At 46.2% G+C, this 22,017-nt stretch overlaps 1 protein-coding gene across 1 annotated transcript in view; it reads right to left on the reverse strand.

Moving 5' to 3' along the window:
* Positions 1 to 19,333, reverse strand: part of LOC138268075 (CD209 antigen-like protein B) — a 30,062-nt gene extending 10,729 nt beyond the window's left edge. The window contains exons 1-3 of the mRNA XM_069217435.1: positions 19,203 to 19,333; positions 2,337 to 2,450; positions 512 to 838 (exon numbers count right to left, since the gene is read on the reverse strand). Coding sequence (XP_069073536.1) covers positions 512 to 838; positions 2,337 to 2,450; positions 19,203 to 19,296 — 535 coding nt within the window. The 5' untranslated portion in view covers positions 19,297 to 19,333. The remainder of the gene's footprint in view (positions 1 to 511; positions 839 to 2,336; positions 2,451 to 19,202) is intronic.
* Between the last annotated feature and the right edge of the window lie 2,684 nt (positions 19,334 to 22,017).

A 22,017-nucleotide genomic window follows, 5' to 3' on the forward strand; every position in this document is an offset into this window, starting at 1 on the left:
TTCGTATATTGACAGCTCGATTGCTGGTTGGTGTGTGCGTGGTCCTTAGTTACTCAAAGTGGATGTTGCAAGGGGGATAGAGGAGGGGAGAGCCTAGAAAAGAATGTTAAGGAGATCATATTAGTACAATGAGGTCTGGGATAAGTCAGACAGTGGAGGTAGAGGATATATTGAAAGAGGCATAGGATGAGGCAGAGTAGTGAGTTGGAGAGAGTTGAGGAGTTTTTTTTTATTTGTTTTGTTTTCTACAGTAGGAGTAAAGTAGTAAATATAAATATATACGTACCTACATGGAAAAGTATACATTTATATGGAAAATAATAGAGGTAGAAAGTTGCATTATAGAAAGTCCCATATGTACATGTAAGGATATATAGTTAGAAACTCCGACTTTCAAGTGGTGCTTTACATAAAGCTAATTTATGTTTTTTCAAAAAAATAATTTGTTTATTTACATCTGCTTTTATTGCAAGGATCAAACACTGCATCAGACTCGCACAAACCTGCTCACCTGCATGGCCACTCACATCCTCTCTAGAACACTGGAAAACGTTTCTCCCTTGCAGCCATGACCACATTTGTGTCCGGTGCTCAGCTGCTTGCCTCTGCTGCTCCAGCAGGTCTTGTAGAGTATTGTTGGTGTTTTGGAAGGATACAGACAGGTTTTGGTACAGCGAGGTCATCGCGGCATACTCCGATAGCAACTGGGTAAGATTTTGTTGGGAGGTGTCCCACAGCTTGGAGAAATACATGACTTCTTCTGATAAAAGGGTGGCATTGGCAGAGCATTGCATCACTTCCGCTGTCCTCCTCTGCAGCTGACTGGACCACCTCATGGCTGGAACACATCAAGGATTACTTCAACAGAGTCACAAAATTCAATTGGGCAAGAGGCATTTTAAATTTAATTTGCATATTTCAATTTCATGAATTCAAATCTAGAACAGCTGCCCCCTACGAAATGGCTCCCAACTTTTTCTAAGGTGACAAAGGGAGTTTGAGCCTTCAGTTATCTTTCAGAAACATTCTGGCACTCTATTAATGCTTCTGCTAATTGCAATGTCTTCTGTTCTGAACCAAAGCAGTCCTCGTCCAACTATCCCAAATGCTGCTACAACTTTCCAAGGAGTGCTTTCATTTAAAGCCCTATTGATGGAGAAACTAGCCTTTTCATCAAAATGACATGGGAAAGAAGCTACAGCAGAGAGGAAGTACCCTTAAACTATACCCCTTGAAAGTATCTAGCTAACCCCTTTGTGCTTCAAGGCACATAAGGTAAAACATTCACATGACATTTAAGGTTAACACTGGGATCGTCAGTACGGTGGCCATCTCTATACCATCTGTTCACTGGCATGTTTCCAGGTCTGGCCCTGTGTACAATAACCTAAGGCATTCTGGGAATTGTAGTCTTGGTGTGCTTCCACAGAACCTATTCGATGAACACACTTGATAATACTGATTTGTAGGTGAAATGTCTAGGACCACACAGCAGCCACTGGGAAATCCACTTTACTCATATGTAGTAATAGAGACTGCATTATAGATACGGCACAGTGTCCCACTGTGGCTTCAATGTGAATAGTTCATCAGTGAAGAAAAGACCAGCTGTTTGAAGCCTCCTATCTGACTTTCACTATACTGGCAACAACCAGCATGCCTTTGGCGGGAGGCAGAACTCCTCCTGCAGGCAGGTGCTTTGTGTGAGAGCACCACCTACATAGGGATCCTTGTGTAATCCATGTTACCCCCTTCCCACAGGAGACCTTGAGGGTTGCACTGACTGGGCACCACCTCTATGTGGCTCATACCAAGTATACCTCTTGATGGACTCTTTGCTGTTGGGTCTACATGGCGATTCTAGGAAATTCGTGTCACCCTCTTCCAATGCGACCGAAGAGGGTTGTGCTAACTGTGCACCACCTTTATCTGGCGCATAGTAGGTGTGACTCTTGACGGATTCTCTGCCCCAATGTCTGCAATATTGCACTGATGCAAAGACAATAGGTTCCCTCATTTCCCTGGAACCAAAATACCAAACAAGTGAGGGATCGCCGCCTTGAGATTGCACTTGCACACATGTAGCGCCAACGCGATCTGTATTACAGAAGGAGCAGCACAAATCAGTATGGATCCTTCTGAAATATCAAATACTCCAGGAGCACAAAACACTATTGCTCACACCAGTGATGCCCCCCGGGGCACTTTCAATATTACAGCACCAGGTGGCCATGAGAAGCCCATCCCAAAGAAGAGCTGAGGACCCATGTTTTTGAAGTATACTTTGAAAACAATGCCTATCGAAATACCAAAATAATATTCCGGAATATACTTACCTAGAATTAAAAGAGTGACCACAAGCACCAGCAGGATAAAAGATAAAATGGCAAGAGTCCGCACCAACTTTGTAGACACTGGCGAAGAAACAGCTGCCTTTCCACTCGTGGTCACTGAAAGAAGGAACATGTCAGTAATCGGCGTGTCTACATCAGGAGTCATCAGTGATCAATGTGGGCTCGCTTGTGGTTTCATGAGCAGGTGCACCTCTTCTCATCAGTCATGCATCTCTGCCTGTGCTTGCAAGCCCCAGAGCACACAGCAGGGCTGTAACAGGCATCAGTAGCCCCCACACCCTTCAGGGAGCTCCCCTTTCAGCCCTGGCCCTATAAACAGATCCTATCTATAGGGCCTGCCCTAGACATTCAGACTCTCCATGCAGTGTTTTTGTCTCTTATTTACGTGTTTTTTTTGTTTCATTTTGTTCATAGCGCGAAAGTATTTAGGTAGACATGCGCTTAATAAATATAAAGGTAGTAGTAATACTAATAATGTTAATATTATTAGTGCTGAGACATAAGGTAACGGGAGCACCCCAGCATTTGGTGTTATGCTGTTGGCACTGGAAGATGCTTTGCAGGTCCTGGTCATTCACAGATGGGCAGCTGCTTTTGACATTACTTTTCACGTCTGTGGTGACATATGAAAGCATGCCACTTACAGCTACTAGTAGAAGGTCATCTGGTATGTATGGTTATCATACCTCTCTACCCTGATTGGATGCTGAATGGCCGCAAATTGGACACCGTGGACCTGATTTAGGGTTCTATGGTAAGCAAAACTTGGAGGACTTGGAAAGACTATCCAACTTTATGGGCTTGATTTAGAGCTGGTTGCAGTGGACATCTGATATATGGAGGAAATGGTAAATTCCCTTTCAATGGAGTAGCCTGACATCCCTATGTTTGTACCATCCACTCCCTCGGGCGGCATGTCTGGATTCTGGCATTGACCTGCAAAGGATTAGCCTCAGATCTGTGACCTGCAGTATGAAGTGAATGTGTGGAAATCAAGCATCTTCCAAAATGTTCGAATGTACTTCTCCTCTCAAGCTGGCTACATAGGAGAGGAGACGGGGGACCATGTTTGAACCTAACCTCAACTTATGATTCTGATCAAATCACTTAACTTCCCCATGTCTAAAAAAATATATAAAATCTGTCTTGTAAAATCCGTTCTCTCAAATAAAGAGCTCTAATGCCTTTGGGCCAGGTTAGCACTATATAAGTCCCGTTCAGGGCACGAGTCTGGGGTACACGTGAGTAGACAGCATCTATCCACTTTTTTCACAGGGTGGAGCCGTCTACCCTGCCAACAGTTTGGGCCCCACAGACAAATTCTAAACCTGCCTGGATGTAATTTTATGACACTGGGACACATTCAGCAGCACTTGCACGTTGTATGCTTTTGTTCGGAGCAGCAACATACAGGCAGCCAGGGGTCTTAGCAGATTTCAGCTGGGTCTATTACAGAGACTGAAGTTAAGGGGCCATCAGGACTCCTTTTGTTGGAATATCCGGGCTTGGAGCTATCAGGAACCTCATACCTAAATGCAATAGAGGGGAAACAAAAGCACACAGCTTATCTCTCCACTGGTACATACGAAAACCATGCTTTTGACTTTGTTCATTCCAGTATATAACAAATGTGCATGCATTGTAAAAATGTCAGATCTGTTGGTCTGCCCCTGTATTTACACAAACAACAATTTAAATACCACTATTTTGTTTATTTCTTTTATAGCGCTATAGTGCTTCTCATCCCATAGTAGGGTGTCAGAGCACTTTACATCACACTTACATATGATAAATTGACCATAAATCATATGTGTGTCAACCAATGTACGGGATGTGTTACATAAGACAATGAGGGTTGCAAGGGTTAGGAGTCACTTGTCCTTCATAGCTCACTGTGACACACAATTTATGAACTGCAAATAACAAAAGTATCTTTATGTTAAAAGCAGTAACCCACTTAACATTTACATAAAATACAAATCAGTTATCTACATGATACATAATATATTTGCAGGATACATATTTATCCTGCTCTGCCTCCCGTGGCTCCACCTGCTAAGTAGAGTCCTCATCCCTCGTTCCTCTGAACTCCTGACCCCTGTCAGGAGTTCGAGGCTCCCTCCTGGTGTCTAGTGGGAGAGCTCTGCTTTCCTACTAGGCTGCCTCTCTCCACCTTTTCTCTGCTCCTCTCTGTCTGCTCTCTCTTCCGTTTCTGCCCCCCGTGCCCCTTCTGCTGTTCGCTCTCCTCTGTGCCCTTTTGACTTGCTTTACTTTTGCCTTTACTTTTGCTTTACTTCTGCCTTACTTTCTCTTCACTTTTTCTTTTCCCTCCACTCTCTCTCACTCTCACCCTCCCGCCTCTCTCTCTCCCCCACCGCTGTTGCCCCTGCTGCCCCGTCCCCCTCCGCTCTCTCCTGCTGCTCTCCCGCTGCGGCTGCCCGCCCCCTTTTTTTCACGCCGTTCTCGCCTCCCAGCTGTCTTCTCCTCCCTCCCTCCCTACTTAATGGCGGCTGCTGGCACGCAAAAGGCAAGCCTGCCTGCGCCTGGATTGCCCCCAGCGCCAGAACCCTTGGCTCTCGCCCCCCCCACCTCCGGCACACACTTCTTCATTACGATCACGCCACCCTCCATGCCTGCAACACCGGCCGCTCACCCCACTGCCTTCAAGCCTCAAAGCAGATCACTCGTGGACCCTTTTCCTGCCGGAACTGCAACTTCACCAGCCTCCACGCCAACAGCCCACCCACCAAGACAGGACACATCCATCTCAGATGCATCCTTCTCAAAACCCGCTCTGTCCACAAACACGCCGTAGAACTATGGAATCTACTCGACTCAGCTTCCTGAGGCATAGCCTTCCTGACCGAGAAATGGATTAACCCCTCCTCAGCGCCTGACATCTCCATAGCCATCCCGGACGGCTACAAGATCACCCACAGAGACCGCTCCAACAAACAAGGAGGAGGAGTCGCCATCGTCCACAAGAACACCCTCAGGATCACGACCAGCACCAAAGACCCCCTCAGCACCTCCAAACACCTGCACTTCTAGATCCACACCGACCCAAACACCACCCTCCGAGGGACCCTCATCCACAGGCCCCCGGCCCCAAACAGCAGTTCAGCGACTCCATCACCGACGTCATAAGCATGCACGCTCTCGCATCCACTGACTACATACTCCTCGGGGACTTAAACTTTCACCTCGAAAACACCAATGACTTCAACACCACCTCCCTGCTCGACAACCTCTCCAACCTCAGCCTCAAACAGCTCGTCATGACACCCACCCACTCGAGAGGACACACACTCGACCCTATTTTCTCTGCCAGCAAACACGTCTCCTTCAGCCACACCACCGAACTCCACTGGACAGACCACCTCTGCATCCACTTCGCCTTCGAGAAACCCACAACACACCATCACCCGCAACAGATGGAACAAAGTCACGAAGACCAACTAATCACTACCCTCTCCCAGAACCCACCCATCAACACCGCCGACACAGCTGCCAGCAACTTCAGGCAATGGATCGACGCCTGTGCCAACACTCTTGCCCCGGTCAAAAATCCCTCCAACAGACGTACTGATGGAAAGGCCTTCTGGTTCACCGCCGACCTTCAAGAATCTAAGCTGACATGCCGAAGACTCAAAAGAATGTGGCGCTATAATTAAACATTTGACAACCACACAGCCTTCAAAACGCCATCCGCAGACACCATCAACTCATCCGAATTGCCAAGAGAACCGCCTTCAAAGAAAGCATCAACAACAATGGACACAGCCACAAGGAGCTCTTCAATATCGTGAAGGAACTCTCCAACCCCAGCTCCAACGACTTCCCACCAACACAAGACAAGACTGCGACTCCCTAGCCTCCTACCTCCACCACAAGATTGAAGACATCCATGACAGCTTCAGCACTCAGATCCCCCCCGCAACCACCGACACCACAGACTCACCACCCACCAGCTTCCTGCTTTCCTGGACCACCATCACCGTCTGCCACCACATCCTACGCACACGCCTCAGCAATGCAGGAATCCGCGACAGAGCCCTGGACTGGATCACCTCCTTTCTCTCCGGCAGAACTCAGATTCCCTCCATTCCCTCCATTCTGCTTTGAAGCCACCAAAATCATCTGCGGCATACCCCAGGGTTCGTCCCTCAGCCCGACCCTCTTCAACATTATATGGCTCAACTCGCTAACATCGCCCGATCTCACAACCTCAACATCATCTCATACGCCAATGACACCCAGCTGATCCTCTCCCTCACCAAGGACACTGCCAAGACCAACCTCCACGAAGGAATGAAGGCCATCGCCGAATGGATGAAAAACAGCTGTCTTGCACTGAATTCTGACAAGACTGAGGTCCTCATCTTTGTCTCCACCCCATCCGCATGGGATGACTCCTGATGGCCTGCCACACTGGGATCTGCTCCGACTCCCACAGATCACGCACGCAACCTAGGATTCATCCTGGACTCCTCACTATACATGACCCAGCAAGTCAACGCCATCTCCTCCTTCTGCTTCAACACCCTCCGCATTCTCCGAAAGATCTGCAAATGGATCCCCATAGAAACCAGAAGAACAGTCACCCAAGCCCTCGTAAGCAGCAAACTGGACTACGGCAATGCCCTCTACGCAGGAACCACATCCAAACTCCAGAAAATGCTGCAACGCATCCAGAACACCTCCTCATGCCTCATCCTGGACATCCCCTGCCACTGCCACATCACAGGTCACCTGAGAGACCTGCACTGGCTCCCCGTCAACAAGAGAATCACCGTCAAACTCCTCACCCACGCTCACATGGGACTGCACTACACTGACCAGAATACCTCAACAGACTGCTCTTCATCTACACCCCGACCCGACTGCTCTGCTCCGCCGACCTTGCCCTCCCAACAGTCCCACACATCCGCAGAACTACAGCTGGCGGCAGATCATTCTTGCACCTCACCACCAAGATGTGGAACTCTTCTCCCCACCCACCTACGTCAGACCAAGGACCTCCTTACTTCAGGAGACTTCTCAAGACTTGGCTGTTCGAGCAGTAGCAGCACCCCCCGTGCCTTGAGACCCTCCTGGGTGAGTAGTGTGCTCTACAAATTCCTTGATTGATTGATCCTATATGCTACTTTGATTCAGAACTGGAACTAGACTAAACACAGATCTCTCCAGCAAATATGTTAACCTTCAGAATAAATTTACCATTATTATTATTCCCTGAGATTTAGTTGCCACAAAAAGATCTCTGCAGCAGGTACCTTAACCCCATAAAATATTTTAAAATGCAGACTTTGCAAAAAATTAAGCAGGACAGATTTACTGCCATATTTCTTCTTGTTGCCAATTTCTTTTTGACAGAGTTTTAAAAAATAAATGTAAAAGTTGATGCCCAGATTTTCTAATTTGTTAAATATTGTAATGCGCTCAAATGTACTCATGATAGACATGCTAAACATATGTCACTTTGTGTGGTTAGTTCTTGAGAGATCATGGGCAGTGATGCCAATGTCTATGATTCCATGTGTGATGTCATGTGCCATGATGTCACCAGCATACCACCTAACTTTGTTAGCCCGCCTTCTTTTTTTAGGACTTGTTCCCTGCCCGTCTCCAATCTCACCTGCATTCGATAGACCAACAAGCATCTGACCTGTTATGTCTGTTTCCTTTACCAATCTGAGTGTGTCTCATCAACCTCTACCATCTTAATGTACCCACACACTTCTGGTGGGGTGTGTGTACCTTTATGGTGCATAATTAGTAAGATGTCTCCACCCTCATTGACTGCACACAGGTGTTCCCTGGTGCTTGCTGAACAGTAACTAGCGAACCCCGATATTTCTGTGGAGAATTGATTCAACGGATGGTCAATGCTCCAAGATGGTTCTCTCTACCTGTCACCTCCCAGAAACCCACCCCCACCCGCACACATCCACTTTAATTGCGTCTTCTAATGATATACCCAGAAGATCTTAGCTTGGCACTATACCTATTCAAGTTTTTTAGATTCCCCCGCTTTCTCCTTTTCCTTCAGGTACATCGTCACATTACTTGGCCCATGTTCACTAGCTGATATACTACCTTCAGTGATGGGAAGGGGTGTAGGGGCCTTGGGCGGTTGGGGAGGGGGTCGAATTCTAGCCACGTTGGAGTGAAACATGACTCTATCGCTGCCTGGTATTATTTTTTGTATTGTTATTATTTTATTATGCTACTTATAGTTTTGATATCTTAGTAGAGTATTGTAATATATTATGTCCCATTATATTATACTGTGCTATACAATATTGTGCTTTACTGCTTCATTTTGACATATGGTATAATAAAAAAAAAAACAGGAGAACATCTCATTTGGGATTTTCTGCCTTCTTTTCTTGGAGACATTCAAAAGGAATCTGTCAGTGTGGACAGAGGGCAGAGATCGGCTTACAAGGTCCAACGCGCTGCCATCCAGTGCTAAAGGTAAAAGGTTGTCACACTCTTAAGACATCTGTACGCATATTAACATATTTCATCACACAATCGGAACACACAGGATGGTGTGAACCACTTGCGACCCTCACCTGCTCCTGTGATAACACTTTGCAGATGAAGGGGAAGTTTACCCTGACTCTCTGAGAGAAAAGAGAATGTTTGTCTGATGTCCACTTCCTGTGCCATAATTGGCCCAGGCACCTACAGAGAAACATCCGGGCTATCGAATGGTGCGAACCAGGGCGCAGCACGAGGGGGTCATGGTGGGCCTGCGAGTCATCTTGCTCCGCCTCCTGACCTACCGAATGTGGAACTGGGGAACCAGGGTCGAGTCCCGGGCTCGCCGCAAGGTCTCAAATTTCGGGCATATGTCTTAAACTCCCTGTGCCTTTAAAAAATAATAATAAAAAATCAAACGAATCTGAACTTGTATAATGAAATCCGGGGCTCATGTGAAGTGCTCCAGTGCTCTTGGGCTGCATTCCTGTTATTTAAAATAACATACAATAATACAACTATTGCATTTGAATTCTATGTCGAGACCGGATGCTCCGAATATGCTTCTCTTTCCATGCTTTATTTTACTCAGTAGCAATCAAAACAAAAGAAATTTAAACACTACATTTCCCATTACTTCAAGATAGTCAAATGACCAAGCATAAAGTGTCCTCTGTAAAACCCCGCTGACATCACAAAACGTTCTCTTTCTTTGCTGCTCTGCAGCCAGTTAAGTGCATGTCCTTTTCTTTGTTTGAGGTGCTTTGTGTTTTCTGTTTTCACTACGATCAGCACGTCACTATGCGCATACCGAATGCTGTTGTGGTTAACCTATACTTGTTTTCCGGGTTGGAGCGCTTTGGCCTCCAGGGAAGCGATCGCTCCACTTTATCTTCGTGGAGCAGGAGAGGGGGTGGAGACACGGCTGCCATCTTGGGTCGGTCACGTCTCACCTTCTAGTCTCGGCTAGATGTTTGGCACATGTGCGCATGCGCCAATTTACTGCGTGAGTTTCATCTGTGGTTTGAAGGCTTGGGGCAGTGTTGACGATGCGCTCCACCGTTTTTTGTCCTCGTTTTCCCCCAAAACTGGGACTATATTTCCTCCTTGTGCCTATACATTGCTCACCATGCCCTGAGGCATCTGAGAGTGCCCAGGGTTGTAAAACTGTGCATAGGCTCTGCCTAGAGTGCTCCAGGCACCTCCCTCCACTCTTTAACTTGAATTCCTGCAACTGGTGGGGTTGCTCTCCCCCTGGTTATAACTACGCAGATATACTTATAATCTCATTGGGGGTTCATCTATGCTTGAGAATGGCCCAGTAAAACCCCTATAAAGAGTACAAAGGGGAATACCAGGAGTTCCCTCCTTCCTTTGAAAAAAGCCTGGTGGAGGCACTAGATTCCAATGTCCAATTGTCGGTTAACAAGGCTTTGGCCAGAGCATTAGACCCCCTGACCTCCCATCTTAAGGGTTTCACCTGTCAGCAAGACTGGCTGCCTCCTCTTCCGGCCTCTGGTGATCTTGTTGCTGCATCAGCCTCGCATTCAGAGGGAAAAGCCAAAGGCAAGGTGAAGGCTAAACTATGGCATTCCGAGGCCTTTGAGAAAGTGTCTATGACAATTCAGAATGAACATGGGTATAGCCACTGTCAACTGCAGGCATCCTCTTTTGATGATCCTTTCAAGGTATTTGACCTGTAGAGAAAGGTGGCAGAATCAGGGATCCGACCTGGGACCAGTCCCCCGAAGGTGCTTACTTTTGATCCATCTGAGATTATTAACCCCTGTTCCACCAACTGGACTCCTCTTCCTGAGGTAGCAAATTATGTGCAATTGCATCTTAGACAAGGTTTCGATAAGGAGGTCAGGGCAAGGCTGAAATCTGAATACCCCAGGCTGGACCTGGAGGGTAAAGTGGCAGACACACCTGAGGCGGATGCAACAATGGGCAATTTCATGAAAAAATGGTCCAGAGACCCCAAAAAGGACTGCACAGAGCATGCCAGTCCTGTCAAGATAAACTACTTGATCTTTCAGGACCCCTCACAAAGATACTGGAAATGGGATTCATTGCAAAAGAGTCTGGGGGTCAGATTGATCCAGACATTTTAATTGGTTGAACGCAATGTGCAGTACGACAGTTGGGTAATGCTAACGTGGCCATGTCCACCGAACGGAGAATGATCTGGCTTCCTCCAAATCAGGCCCTATAGCACAGTTTCTATTGTTTGGGGGCCCATTTGTGAAGGACCTAGCAAAGTTTGAGGCCATGTACAATACGTTAGACAAGGCACATTTGTCCTTAAAGAAGGTTTTACGCAATACAGTTTTGGAAGGGCCGGATGATACAGAGCCCGTTCGTCAGGCCGTGGATTTTATCAGGGCTCCCAGCGTGAAGCCTTCAACATGTCTCGCCGTTCCTGGCAGGACCAAGACCAGACCTTCTACCCCACCAGACCCAGAGGGGGTCGTCAGCGTTTCCACAGAGGAAGAGGTTACCAAAAAGGTGCCCAGGACACAGGATATTCAGGTGAGAATTATACCTTATTCAGACGTGGTATTGGGGGGAAGGATTACATTCTTCAGGCACAACCAGGTGATCACTACACAAGACGCCTGGGTCCTGGAGTCAGTACAGGGGTACTAATTAGAGTTTTGCAGCCCTCCAATTCAGGTTTCCCCCCCTCGGGAGATATATTTTTCCCTAGAAGATCAAGAGCTCAAGCAGAGGAAATTCTTTCCCTGCTTCGAAAAGACGCCATTTGCCAATCATCGCCGCATCCGGGGGGTTTTATCTGCAACGTTTTCCTGGTCAGCAAAAGAGGCGGGTTCCCGTTTAGACCTCAACTTAAAGACTTTCAACTCCTTGATAGTTTACAGGCATTTCAAGATGGAGGGTATTCATCTCCTGGGGGACCTGCTACAGGAGGGCGACTGGATGGTGTAACTGGATTTGAAGGATGCGTACCTCTCTGTCCCCATCTTTGCTCCTCACAGACATTTTCTTCAATTCTTTTGGTAGGGGCAATCTTACGAATACAAAGTCCTTCCGTTCGGTCTTTCATCGGCCCCATGGTGCTTCACCAAGCTGATGAGACCAGTGGCAGGAGCCCTCCATGCCAGAAGTGTCAGGTTAATTGTGTATCTCGACGATTTAATCCAGATGGCCCAGGATCCCCAGACTGTGGTTCTCCATCTGTCTTGGATGATTCAGCTATTACAGGAGCTGGGTTTGTCATCAATCAGCCGAAGTCATCTCTGATCCCTTCCCAAAAGATGGAATTTTGGGGATTTCGGATCGATTCGGTGTTGCCCCAGTTAGTTCTTCCCTCTCAGAAGATACAGAATATCAAGAGAGAATTGAGATCTGCCTTATGAGACCAGATAATATTGTTGAGATCCGTAGCTCGGATTGTGGGTCTCCTGGCCTTGTCTATTCAGGCGATATTCCCATGCCCCCTACATTACAGGGCCCTTCAACTCCTCAAAATTCAACACATATGAAAGGGGTTGTTGTACTCAGACTAGGTGCAGCTATCGACAGAGGCCAGGCTGGAAATGAACTGGTGGTTAAACCACATGGAAGTCTGGAATGGCAGGGCAATTTTTGGCAGTGCTCCGGATGTCATTCTGGATTTGGATGCCAGCAGATGGGGTTGGGGCGCAAGGTGCAGGCCCTCTCTATGGGAGGTCATTGAACGGAGAATGAGCTCCGACTTCACATCAATTGTCTGGAGTTGTTAGCTGTCTCCTTCGCAATCAGAAGCATCTCACCGATCAGGTCAGACTGTTGCATTCTGCTGAGGATGGGCAACGCCTCAGCAGTCCAATATGTCAACAGACTGGGAGGCATGAAGTCCCACATGCTAGCAGAGATTGCCAAGGATTTGTGGCATTATTGTCTGCAGCGCCGAATTTCGGTCACTGCGGAGTACTTCTGGGCACGAGAAACTCTGTGGATTGGTATTCCCGACATCTCCGAGACCTTAGTGATTGGAGGTTGCACCCGAAAGTTTTCATACAACTCAATCGCATTTGGGGTCCTTGTTCAGTGGACCTGTTTGCCTCCAGGACCAATCATCAGATCCCAGCCTTCTTCAGTTGGTGCCCGGATCTGGAGGCTCTGGCGACGGATGCGTTCTTGCAGGATTGGTCTCTCCACAAGGGTTACGCATTCTCGCCATTCAGTATGATTTCCAGAGTTCTCTCTGTGGCGAGTCGTCAGAAAGCCGATATAGTCTTGGTAACACCGTTATGGATGGCTCAGCAATGTTTTCCTTTGGTTCTGGAAATGTAATGCTACTTTCTCGGCCTGATTCCTCATCTTCTGAATCTATTACAGGACCCAACAGGCCACCCACATCCCCTGATCTCATCGAATCAGCTCAAACTAGTGGCCTGAAGGGTTTCAGGGATAGATGGAAATTGCCAGGCATTTCTGCTCAATCTTCCACCTTTACTGACCAGGCCTCGTCCAATAATACCCATAAACGATATGCTTCGGCATAGAGGAGATGGGTTTGTTGATGTAACGAGAAGAGTTTGGATCCCTCTCAAGCGGATGTGTGTTCCATAATTAACTTCTTGTCGTCTTTAGCTGAATCAGGATTGGCTTACAGATCAGTGAACAATTATAGATCTGCTATTTCGGCGGGTCATATTCCCGTCAACGGTAAACCTGTTGGGGATGATCCATTGGTGTGTAAGTTATTGAGAGGTATCCGTTTGGGCAAACCTCCTCAAGTGAAGTATTCTTCTTTAAGGGACATGAACATAGTTCTACTTTTTTTTAATCCTGGCCGGATAACAAATACTCATTGTGCAAGCAGTTATCGGCTAAATTAACTATGTTGTTATGTTTGATTTCTTGCAAAAGAGTTTAGGACGTTCATGCCTTGGACCTCAAAGGTCGTGAATTTTCACAAGAGGGTGTCAGCTTTACAGATTCTAGGAGGACCAAGACTAACATTAGGTCGGTGTCCTATTCGGCTTTTCCTCAGGATTACAAATTATGTGTGGTACAATGCCCCGGAGCTTATGAGGCTGCTACTAGTGAATTCCGTGTAGACGCCGAGGGGCAATTACTTATTGTATTGCAAAAGCCTTTTAAACCAGTTTAATCTGCCACTTTGGCTAGAAGGCTGAGTTGGTTCCTTTCTGAAGAGGGAATTGATACTTCCGTCTTCGGAGCTCATTCTGTTAGGGGTGCTATGGCATCCAAATCTTTCAGTCTAGGGTCTCGTCTGGAAGACATCATGAAAGCGGCGGATTGGTCGTCTGAATATACCTTTAAGTCATTTTATTATAAACCTGTTGTGGATGCAGCATCAATAGTGGTGGCTTAGCTTTAAACAAGCATAATTGGAGCCTCCAGTCCGGACATATAATAAAAACATTTTTAGCTATTGCATCAAGAATTTACAATTCTATTAAAGAAACGGAGGTGAGGATTATCCCACCCAACAGATATGTGAAGACCTACATAAGGTATAAGTATTGTATTTATGTGATTATTCTGATTGCAAAGATATTGTTATGCCCTACACTTGAGTTTTTGTTTGGGGCTTAAAGAATAGTTGTTATGGCTTTTCTTTGTCTTCCCAGGTGTTGAGCAGAAACAGTCTTGAGGCCGCTCTTCAACAGTGTGTGTTTTTCATGGGATGTCGTTCCTTTCAATGCTGAATGGAGTTGGATCGTCTCTTCTGGGATCCCGAGGTCCCGTTCTGGATTGGACAGTTACTGGTCGTACTGCAAAAATAAGTTTTTGTGCCCTTGGTACCAGTTACAAGTTGAGGAACTCCAAGGAGTTTTCCGTAAGACTGTTTCATTAGCTTGATGGACTCATGTTTTTTCTGCACTTGTCTTTCGTGCCTATCCGCAAAAAAGAAGGCGTTTTGTGATGTCAGCAGGGTTTTATAGAGGACACTCTATGGTTGGTCATGTGACTATCTTGAAGATATGGGAAATGTAGTGTTTAAATTTCTTTTGTTTTGATTGGCTACTGAGTAAAATAAAGCATGGAAAGAGAAGCATATTCGGAGCTTCCTTGTCCTTAACAGAATTGAAAATTCTTGATGCAATAGCTAGAAATTATTTAGTATGTTTTTATAAAGCCTCCGTTTGCCCCCAATGCTTGGTTCGAGCTGGTCCCCATAGAGGGACTACTATATAGAACCATGACAGGACGTCTAGGGTGTAATAACTAAATTAGTCAACCAGGAAATATTATTCTACCATCTTTCAATCTGTTATTGATTTGATATTATAAAAGGTCTCCTAAAATTTAAATATTTTGATATCTTTTTGGTCCTATTTCATATTTCTAAATGTGAACCATTTTCCTTGGCAGGGACCCTTCCCCCAATTATACCTCTTTGCCTTCCCAGATTTCCTCCATCCCATGTGCTGTCCCAAGCAGGGATGACTACCGCTGAGCACATTTCAAGGCAACAGCCAATGGTGAAAAGGAATCATGTGATGTGGCAAGAGAAAGATCAGGATAGGGCTACAGAGAGCTGGAAACTCTGTGATGGTGAGGCTTGGGTCAGATGAAACAGGGTGATAGGAGATGGACAGCGGTAGGTGTAAAGATGGATAGGGGCAAATGCGACGCATGGAATCAGAGTGACTCCAAAACCTTGAGCATTCAAGGCACAGAGGCAGGCACACACAGGAATAGGGAGACATAGGGGGAGTGGGAACACGTGACCAGGCAGATATATCCACCACTAAATAGGGACATCAGGAGGCACAGAATCAGAAATGAACAAACACTTCCCGCAGGGAACTCACACACCTGCAGCGGTTTGGATTACGTTCACAAGGCCAAATAGTCCCTCTTACCCGCTAGTCCCCTCTGCAGATGGTTGACTGCACCTACTCGGAAGGGTTAGGTGCAGACTCAACATCATCCACCACAAGGGAAGATGCAGAACAAAGCGATAACATAGATCAACTGGAAAGCCAGGGGCCTATGCAACTGTTTGAGGAAGGATGAAGGATTAGGGTTTACAGCTCATGATTACAGAGAAGATGGTTGGTAATAGCTCGAAGATCGATAAGAGGAGAGTTCTTATGTTTGGCTGGCAAGTAAGAAATGGAGCAGTCACCAGCACAATTTCAAGAGATGTTAAGGCTTTGGAACAGGTTGGAATTTCCAGGGCAGGAGGGATCTGACTGAATTAAGAAGATAGAGTAACCCTACTCTATATAAGGAGGAGTGGTAAATGCAAAGGAATTTGAAGACAACTCACTTAGCTATTGTGAGCTAGTGAAGGGGATTAAGATGATGAGAGATGGTGTAAATATCCAAAGCTGAGACTAATTCCATACCTAACACCAAAAGCCCTATAAAGAATCCTAGCAAACATCACAAACACTTGTATAATACTCCCACAGACCACACACAGGAACCTTTTTTGTTTCTATTATTATCATGAATATTTTTGTTGTTGTTATTATCATTATATGGCTACTTGTACAAAGCACAACATGCCCTCTGGAAAGAGTTTATTGCTGCCAGAGTAACAAAGCATTTGAGTAATGCACAGCCCACCACAACTGCAAAGCTATGAACAACTGAGACCCCTGGACGTGGACTTTAAGATCTAAACCCACTAATAAACATTATTTCTGTTCAGTTAAATCGCTGTTTTGGTTCGATCCAGTTTGTCATAGTCCATCTGCACATCAGTGGCTATCTGGTCCCCCCAGGTAGATGAGTAGAAGAATCTATAGACCTGTTTTCAAAATAAAGACAGTTTAAAATTTAAATCAAGAGAAAAGCATGTTCAGTGCACAGCTGGCTCCCATCATAGGAGAGGAAGCCACCCTCCTCTGTCCAGAGCCCACTTGGCACCTGGACAGGTGGGAAAATTAGCTAGTCAGGTAGGCACGCCACTCCAGGCTAGTACCACCCCTAAGGTGGGCTACTGCAAGGTGGACACAAAATTTCAGAGGTAGCCATCTTTGTGATAGCAGACCTAGGCATTCTGGAACAGGGTTATGCCCATGTCCCAAAGGAAGTGGTCATATAGGGGTCATGGTGATCCCAAGGGTCAGTAGCTTAGTGGCTACTACCCTATACACACCTAACCCCCTAAATTCAGTATTCAGGGGAGACCCTGGCACCAGAGAAGCAAATCCTGATGACCTATGAAGAGCAAGGACACTGAAGAGCTGCAGAAGAGTAGAAAAGAAGCAGCTGACCTGGTTCCAGCCCCGCCAGCCTGTCTGCATCCTTCATCGAAAATCTGCACCAAAGTTGACTCGCCCTGCAGCTGTGACTCCAAAAACCTCAGACGACTGCCTGCCTTCAAAAAAGACTCAAGATCACTGGTGAACTGCAGACCTGTTCTCCAGCAAACTCCAAAAGAAGGAACTCTAAAGCCTCTGGAACGGCCAAAACTCGACACCTGAAGTCACCACTGCACCTGCTGTCTCTGACCAGAGTTGAAGTGGATCACCGGTGCCAACAAGATTACCCAGCCTCCAGAGTCCAAGTCCATTGCCCCCTCCCCCTCTGTTAAGGAAAACCCCGGCACCTGAAGACACCTCTGCACCGTCACCCCTGAGCCATGAAGATGAGGTCCCAAGGTGCCTACCTGTGCCCGAGCATCATGATGCCTGAGCCCTGCTGTTCGTTCAGCCCCACTGGTCTCCTGGCCAGAGACTGCAGCCTCTTTTCGCAGTGAGAATCTCTATTGGAACTCCTTGGGCACTCAACTCTGTTTTGCACTCTGCCCGGCTGCCCCATGCCAATAAGGGTGACTGCAGGTGCTGCCTTTGACCTTGATCAGTGCTCACCTTAACTCCTTGAGATTGATCTTTTGAATCGCTGTACTCTGCCTGTTTTCAGAACTTGTGTATCCTACCTTAGGATAGCATTGCAGAACTCAGAAAATACGGCGTCCACTTTTCAGAATGAAAAGAATTCCTATTTAAAAATGTACTTACCTGAATGATTTTTTTCTGATGGCTAAACATATATAAAAATACTTGCTATTTTTAGTAATTAGTGTGGATCTCCTTCTTGAGTCATATGTCTCATTTATTGACTTTTGTGTATTTTTTTAGATGTCTTGCAATCCTCTGTGTTAAGCCTAAGGCTGCACGACCATAGTACCCCTAAATAGAGCATTTTGGATTTGCACAGCAAGCCCTGTCCACTCACTGGGGAACCCCTCAGCCCTTTACACTGTATTTCCAAACCCCATAAAGGGCCAGCATCCTACAATATGTGTCAGCAGTCCCTCCTCCTTCATAAACATGACACATGTAGACTTTGCTCTCACAATGACCCAACAGACAAGGACCTGAACGTTAAATCCAATCTCAGCAGAAAATATAAAGAGAAATGGATTGCCAGTTGTTGTGACTACTTCCAAAGAAAATGTAAATTTGGGGTTTCCATTATTAATAAAACAAATAGTGCCTGGATACAGGATGGTTAAAGGATATGCGTGAGATCCTCACAATCTGATAGAGCAGCAGCACACTAATGTCTATGCATTAATAGTTTTAGCCCACATGGTGAGCCACTGTACAGAGGAGATAGATTCTGACATATAGCAATATTGCTAAGGTTGTCTTTTTTACAGTGTTATTTAATAAACACATAATTGAAAAGACATGTTAAGAGATTGATATCTTTTTTGTAGCTCAAACCTAACTCCGAGGTTATTAGAGAAGTTTAGCAGATAACAAGACATTACACCTTTTTTCATTCCAGGCACAGGGAGATTAGGTGATCTGGCCAAAATTACTGAATGTCGAACCGAGGTCAGGAATCGAGCCCGGTTCCCCATGTCACAACTCTGACCGCTGTAGTCACTGCGAACCACATCTGCGCCTCACTGTCAGTGCCGTGACATGAATATGCTTAACTTGAAGTGTTCAGCCATATCCCAGAAGAATATTGAGGCCAGAAGGCTTTTCCTTCCAAACCTTCATCAAATATGAGAACTAGGAAAGAGGCTGTTGCAGTGACAAAACAGAAGGTCTGTTGCAGCGCCTTGAAAGATCTACCTGGATTATCTCTCAGAAGAGCTTCAGTAGTGACCTTACTAATGTCCCTTGCTTTAATCATTCAAATATCCTGCAAAAGCAACTCGAGACATTTGACTGATGGTAACCTCATAGACAGCGGCCATGTTATAGCCACCCTACGTAAGCAAGGGCACAGAGACCCTATAGAATTCATGCGTAAGTGACACCACGCGGACTCTGCGACAGTGACCCCCTAGAAATCCTAAAGCTGCGACCCTACAGCTGTTGTATGGCAAGCCCTCTCCAGAAGTCCTCCTGCAGAGACCCTGTGAACGCTTGTTCGCGGTGCCCCAGCCCCGGTGCCCTCTACCTGTTGTCCTGACCACAGCCGCCTGTCCCTTCCTTGCGGGGGGCGCTGGTGTCTGAGGGAACCTCAGCTCTGCATACGTGACCCCGGGCTCCATCACTGCGGGGGCCGCACACTAGCAGCAGGAACCTCGGTGAACAGCTTTAGAAAGGGGAAGTAAAGTCCTGATCACACTGGGGTGGATTTCAGTTATGCAAAGGTGGGGGCACTTCCCCACAGAGAAATGTGATTTCAGAGCGAGGAAGAAATGTGGCCAACCCATTTATCATTCAGCGAATGCTACAAGCTGTTGTGAAAGAGCAAAGTTTCATGTTATTTCCTATTATCCTTCACCAGCTGATCTCTGTCACACTTGGCTGTTGTGTAACCACTGGCAGCAAAATGTACACGCGTGCAGCAGGGACCCCTCCTCGAGTGTGGCTCGATGGTGATTTACACAGAGGTGTTGCACGTTTGGAGAGACAAGTATTACTTTGTTTTAGGGCTTTTTTTTTTTAACCCCAGCAAGATTCTTTTTACTTCCTGAAAGCGCTGTGTTTCAGGAGGAAAGGGGTATGTAGTGTTTGCACTCGTGCACTGCCTGCTGTGGTGCTAGGGGTGTACCACCAAGTGCAACTTCAGTTAGGGTTTAACCACAACCAGTGCTTAATTTGTAAATAAAAAGGTGCCGGTGCCCAAAGCCCTCCTCTTTAACACGCGGCTGCTGCAATTAAATGTGCGAGCACGGAATACTGAAGCAGGTAATCATGAAGCCATCTCTGGCATCTTCAATCCATCTAAAGCCACTCTCTGCCCCTTCAGCTCACTCTTGCAGCTTTCTGCTTTCTCCCTTTGTGACGCTTTTTCGTGTTTGTCTTCCTCCGTCTTTTCCAAATGTGTGCTTTGCTCGAATCAAATGCTTAAGGCAGAAGAGTAAGCGCCGGCCCTTAAAAATAAGTGCCGGTGCTCAGCACCGGAAACAACAAGCACAAATTAAGCACTGACCACAACTGTGTACGACTGTACTCGCTGCAGGTGTAGAGCTGCTAGAGAGGTCTTTGCAGGAGCAAAGGTTTACATTAAAAGAAGTACAGTAATGCTTAGATTAACAAAAAGAGGTAAAACAAGTAAACTACAAAAAATCGAAAAAAGCAGCAAACAAATGGATGCCTTGAGTGTGGCATTAAAATATCTTTCTGGTTAGATTTCGGTTATGTGTAGACGTTAGGGTTAGATTTAGAGTAAGGGACGTGGTTATGGTTACGACTGAAGTCAGGTTAGTGTAGGGATTGGATTAAGGTGTAGGGTTTGGGCAAGGAATTAGGTTAATGTTGGTTAGGTTGAGGGGCTGCAGAAGGCCACTATTTCTCTCTAAAAAGGTCCGATCTGGTAGAGGTGACACGCTGTACTAGGCAGGATGGGGAGTTCGATTACACAGCCCTTGATATCAGCAAAGAGGCATATGCTCAGTGTAATGGAACGTGTAATTCATGGTGCAAGAAAAAAATGCAAAAGAAGCGTGGACAGGAGATGGTTCAAGGACACTCCCTTTAAAATGGCAATATGGTGTAAGGGGAAACATTCTAAGGTTGGAGCTAGGAAGGAGTAGCATTTAGGGATTATGGTAAAGAGGAATGCATATCTGTATACAATTCACATGTACATTGGTAAAACTAACCACTGCAGTTTTTTTATTTTCCATTGAGATACATTTTATCCACAACACTTTTACCTCTACCTTATTTTTAGGCCTGGATGGAATTTCAGAGTAATCAAAGTAATTCTGGTAATGCCCTGTTACTTTATGATGGAGAATTACCAATAATTACACAATTGTCCATACAGCATGCTGAGTCTGCAACTACGAGAAAACTGAACAAGTCTTATTTCCATCCTATATCTCCAGTGCTTGAGATCTATCATGCCATGATGCCAAGGGATTAAGCATGGCCCTGTATGGGGCTGAATTATAGGGTCATGACAAAACTGTGCACTTAGAGCTAACAGAGAACACATTTATATTGATATTGGCCCTACGCAGAAGTGGCCCACTTCCCCCAGTGCGACTTGTTCTAGGGCTGAGGAATATTGAAAACATAGCAGCCCTAAAACCTCTGTTATATTGGGTAAAACTCTGGTCGGGCGAATTGCGAATCCTAGTGAAACAGGCAGTGGCAGAAGTTAAAGAGATAGATAAACAACTGACAATACCCTGGTTCAAACATATTAAAACCTGGCTGTATCTAGCAAGTTGTGAGGGATTAACCGGAAAATGACAGCCAGGGAACAGCATCCTGAATGAATGATAGGTACTGGGCATGCATTTATAATAATTAGTTACTCTCAACAGCACATGGCACTTTAACAGGGCGGTTCATGGATGTGAAATTAATTTCAGCTTTTGAAAAATTCTTGGACCAGCTAGAGCCTCCTTTGGCTATGTCACTTTTCCCAAGATTAAGATATGGAGGCCCATATTTATACTTTTTGACGCAAAACTGCGCTAACGCAGTTTTGCGTCAAAAAAATTAGCGCCGGCTAACGCCATTCTGAAGCGCCATGCGGGCGCCGTATTTATTGAATGACGTTAGCCGGCGTTAGCCGCCGGCACCGTCTGGTGTGCGTTAAAAAAAACGACGTACACCAGGCAGCGCCGGCGTAGGGGGATATGGGGCTTGGGCGTCAAGAAATGGGGCAAGTCAGGTTGAGGCAATTTTTGCGCCTCAACCCGATTTGCGCCATTTTTTTTTCACTCCCAACCCCCATAGAAATGACTCCTGTCTTAGCAAAGACAGGAGTCATGCCCCCTTGCCCAATGGCCATGCCCAGGGGACTTCTG

This window comes from Pleurodeles waltl, chromosome 12 (genome assembly GCF_031143425.1).
Source record: "Pleurodeles waltl isolate 20211129_DDA chromosome 12, aPleWal1.hap1.20221129, whole genome shotgun sequence".
Classification (NCBI taxonomy): domain Eukaryota; kingdom Metazoa; phylum Chordata; class Amphibia; order Caudata; family Salamandridae; genus Pleurodeles; species Pleurodeles waltl.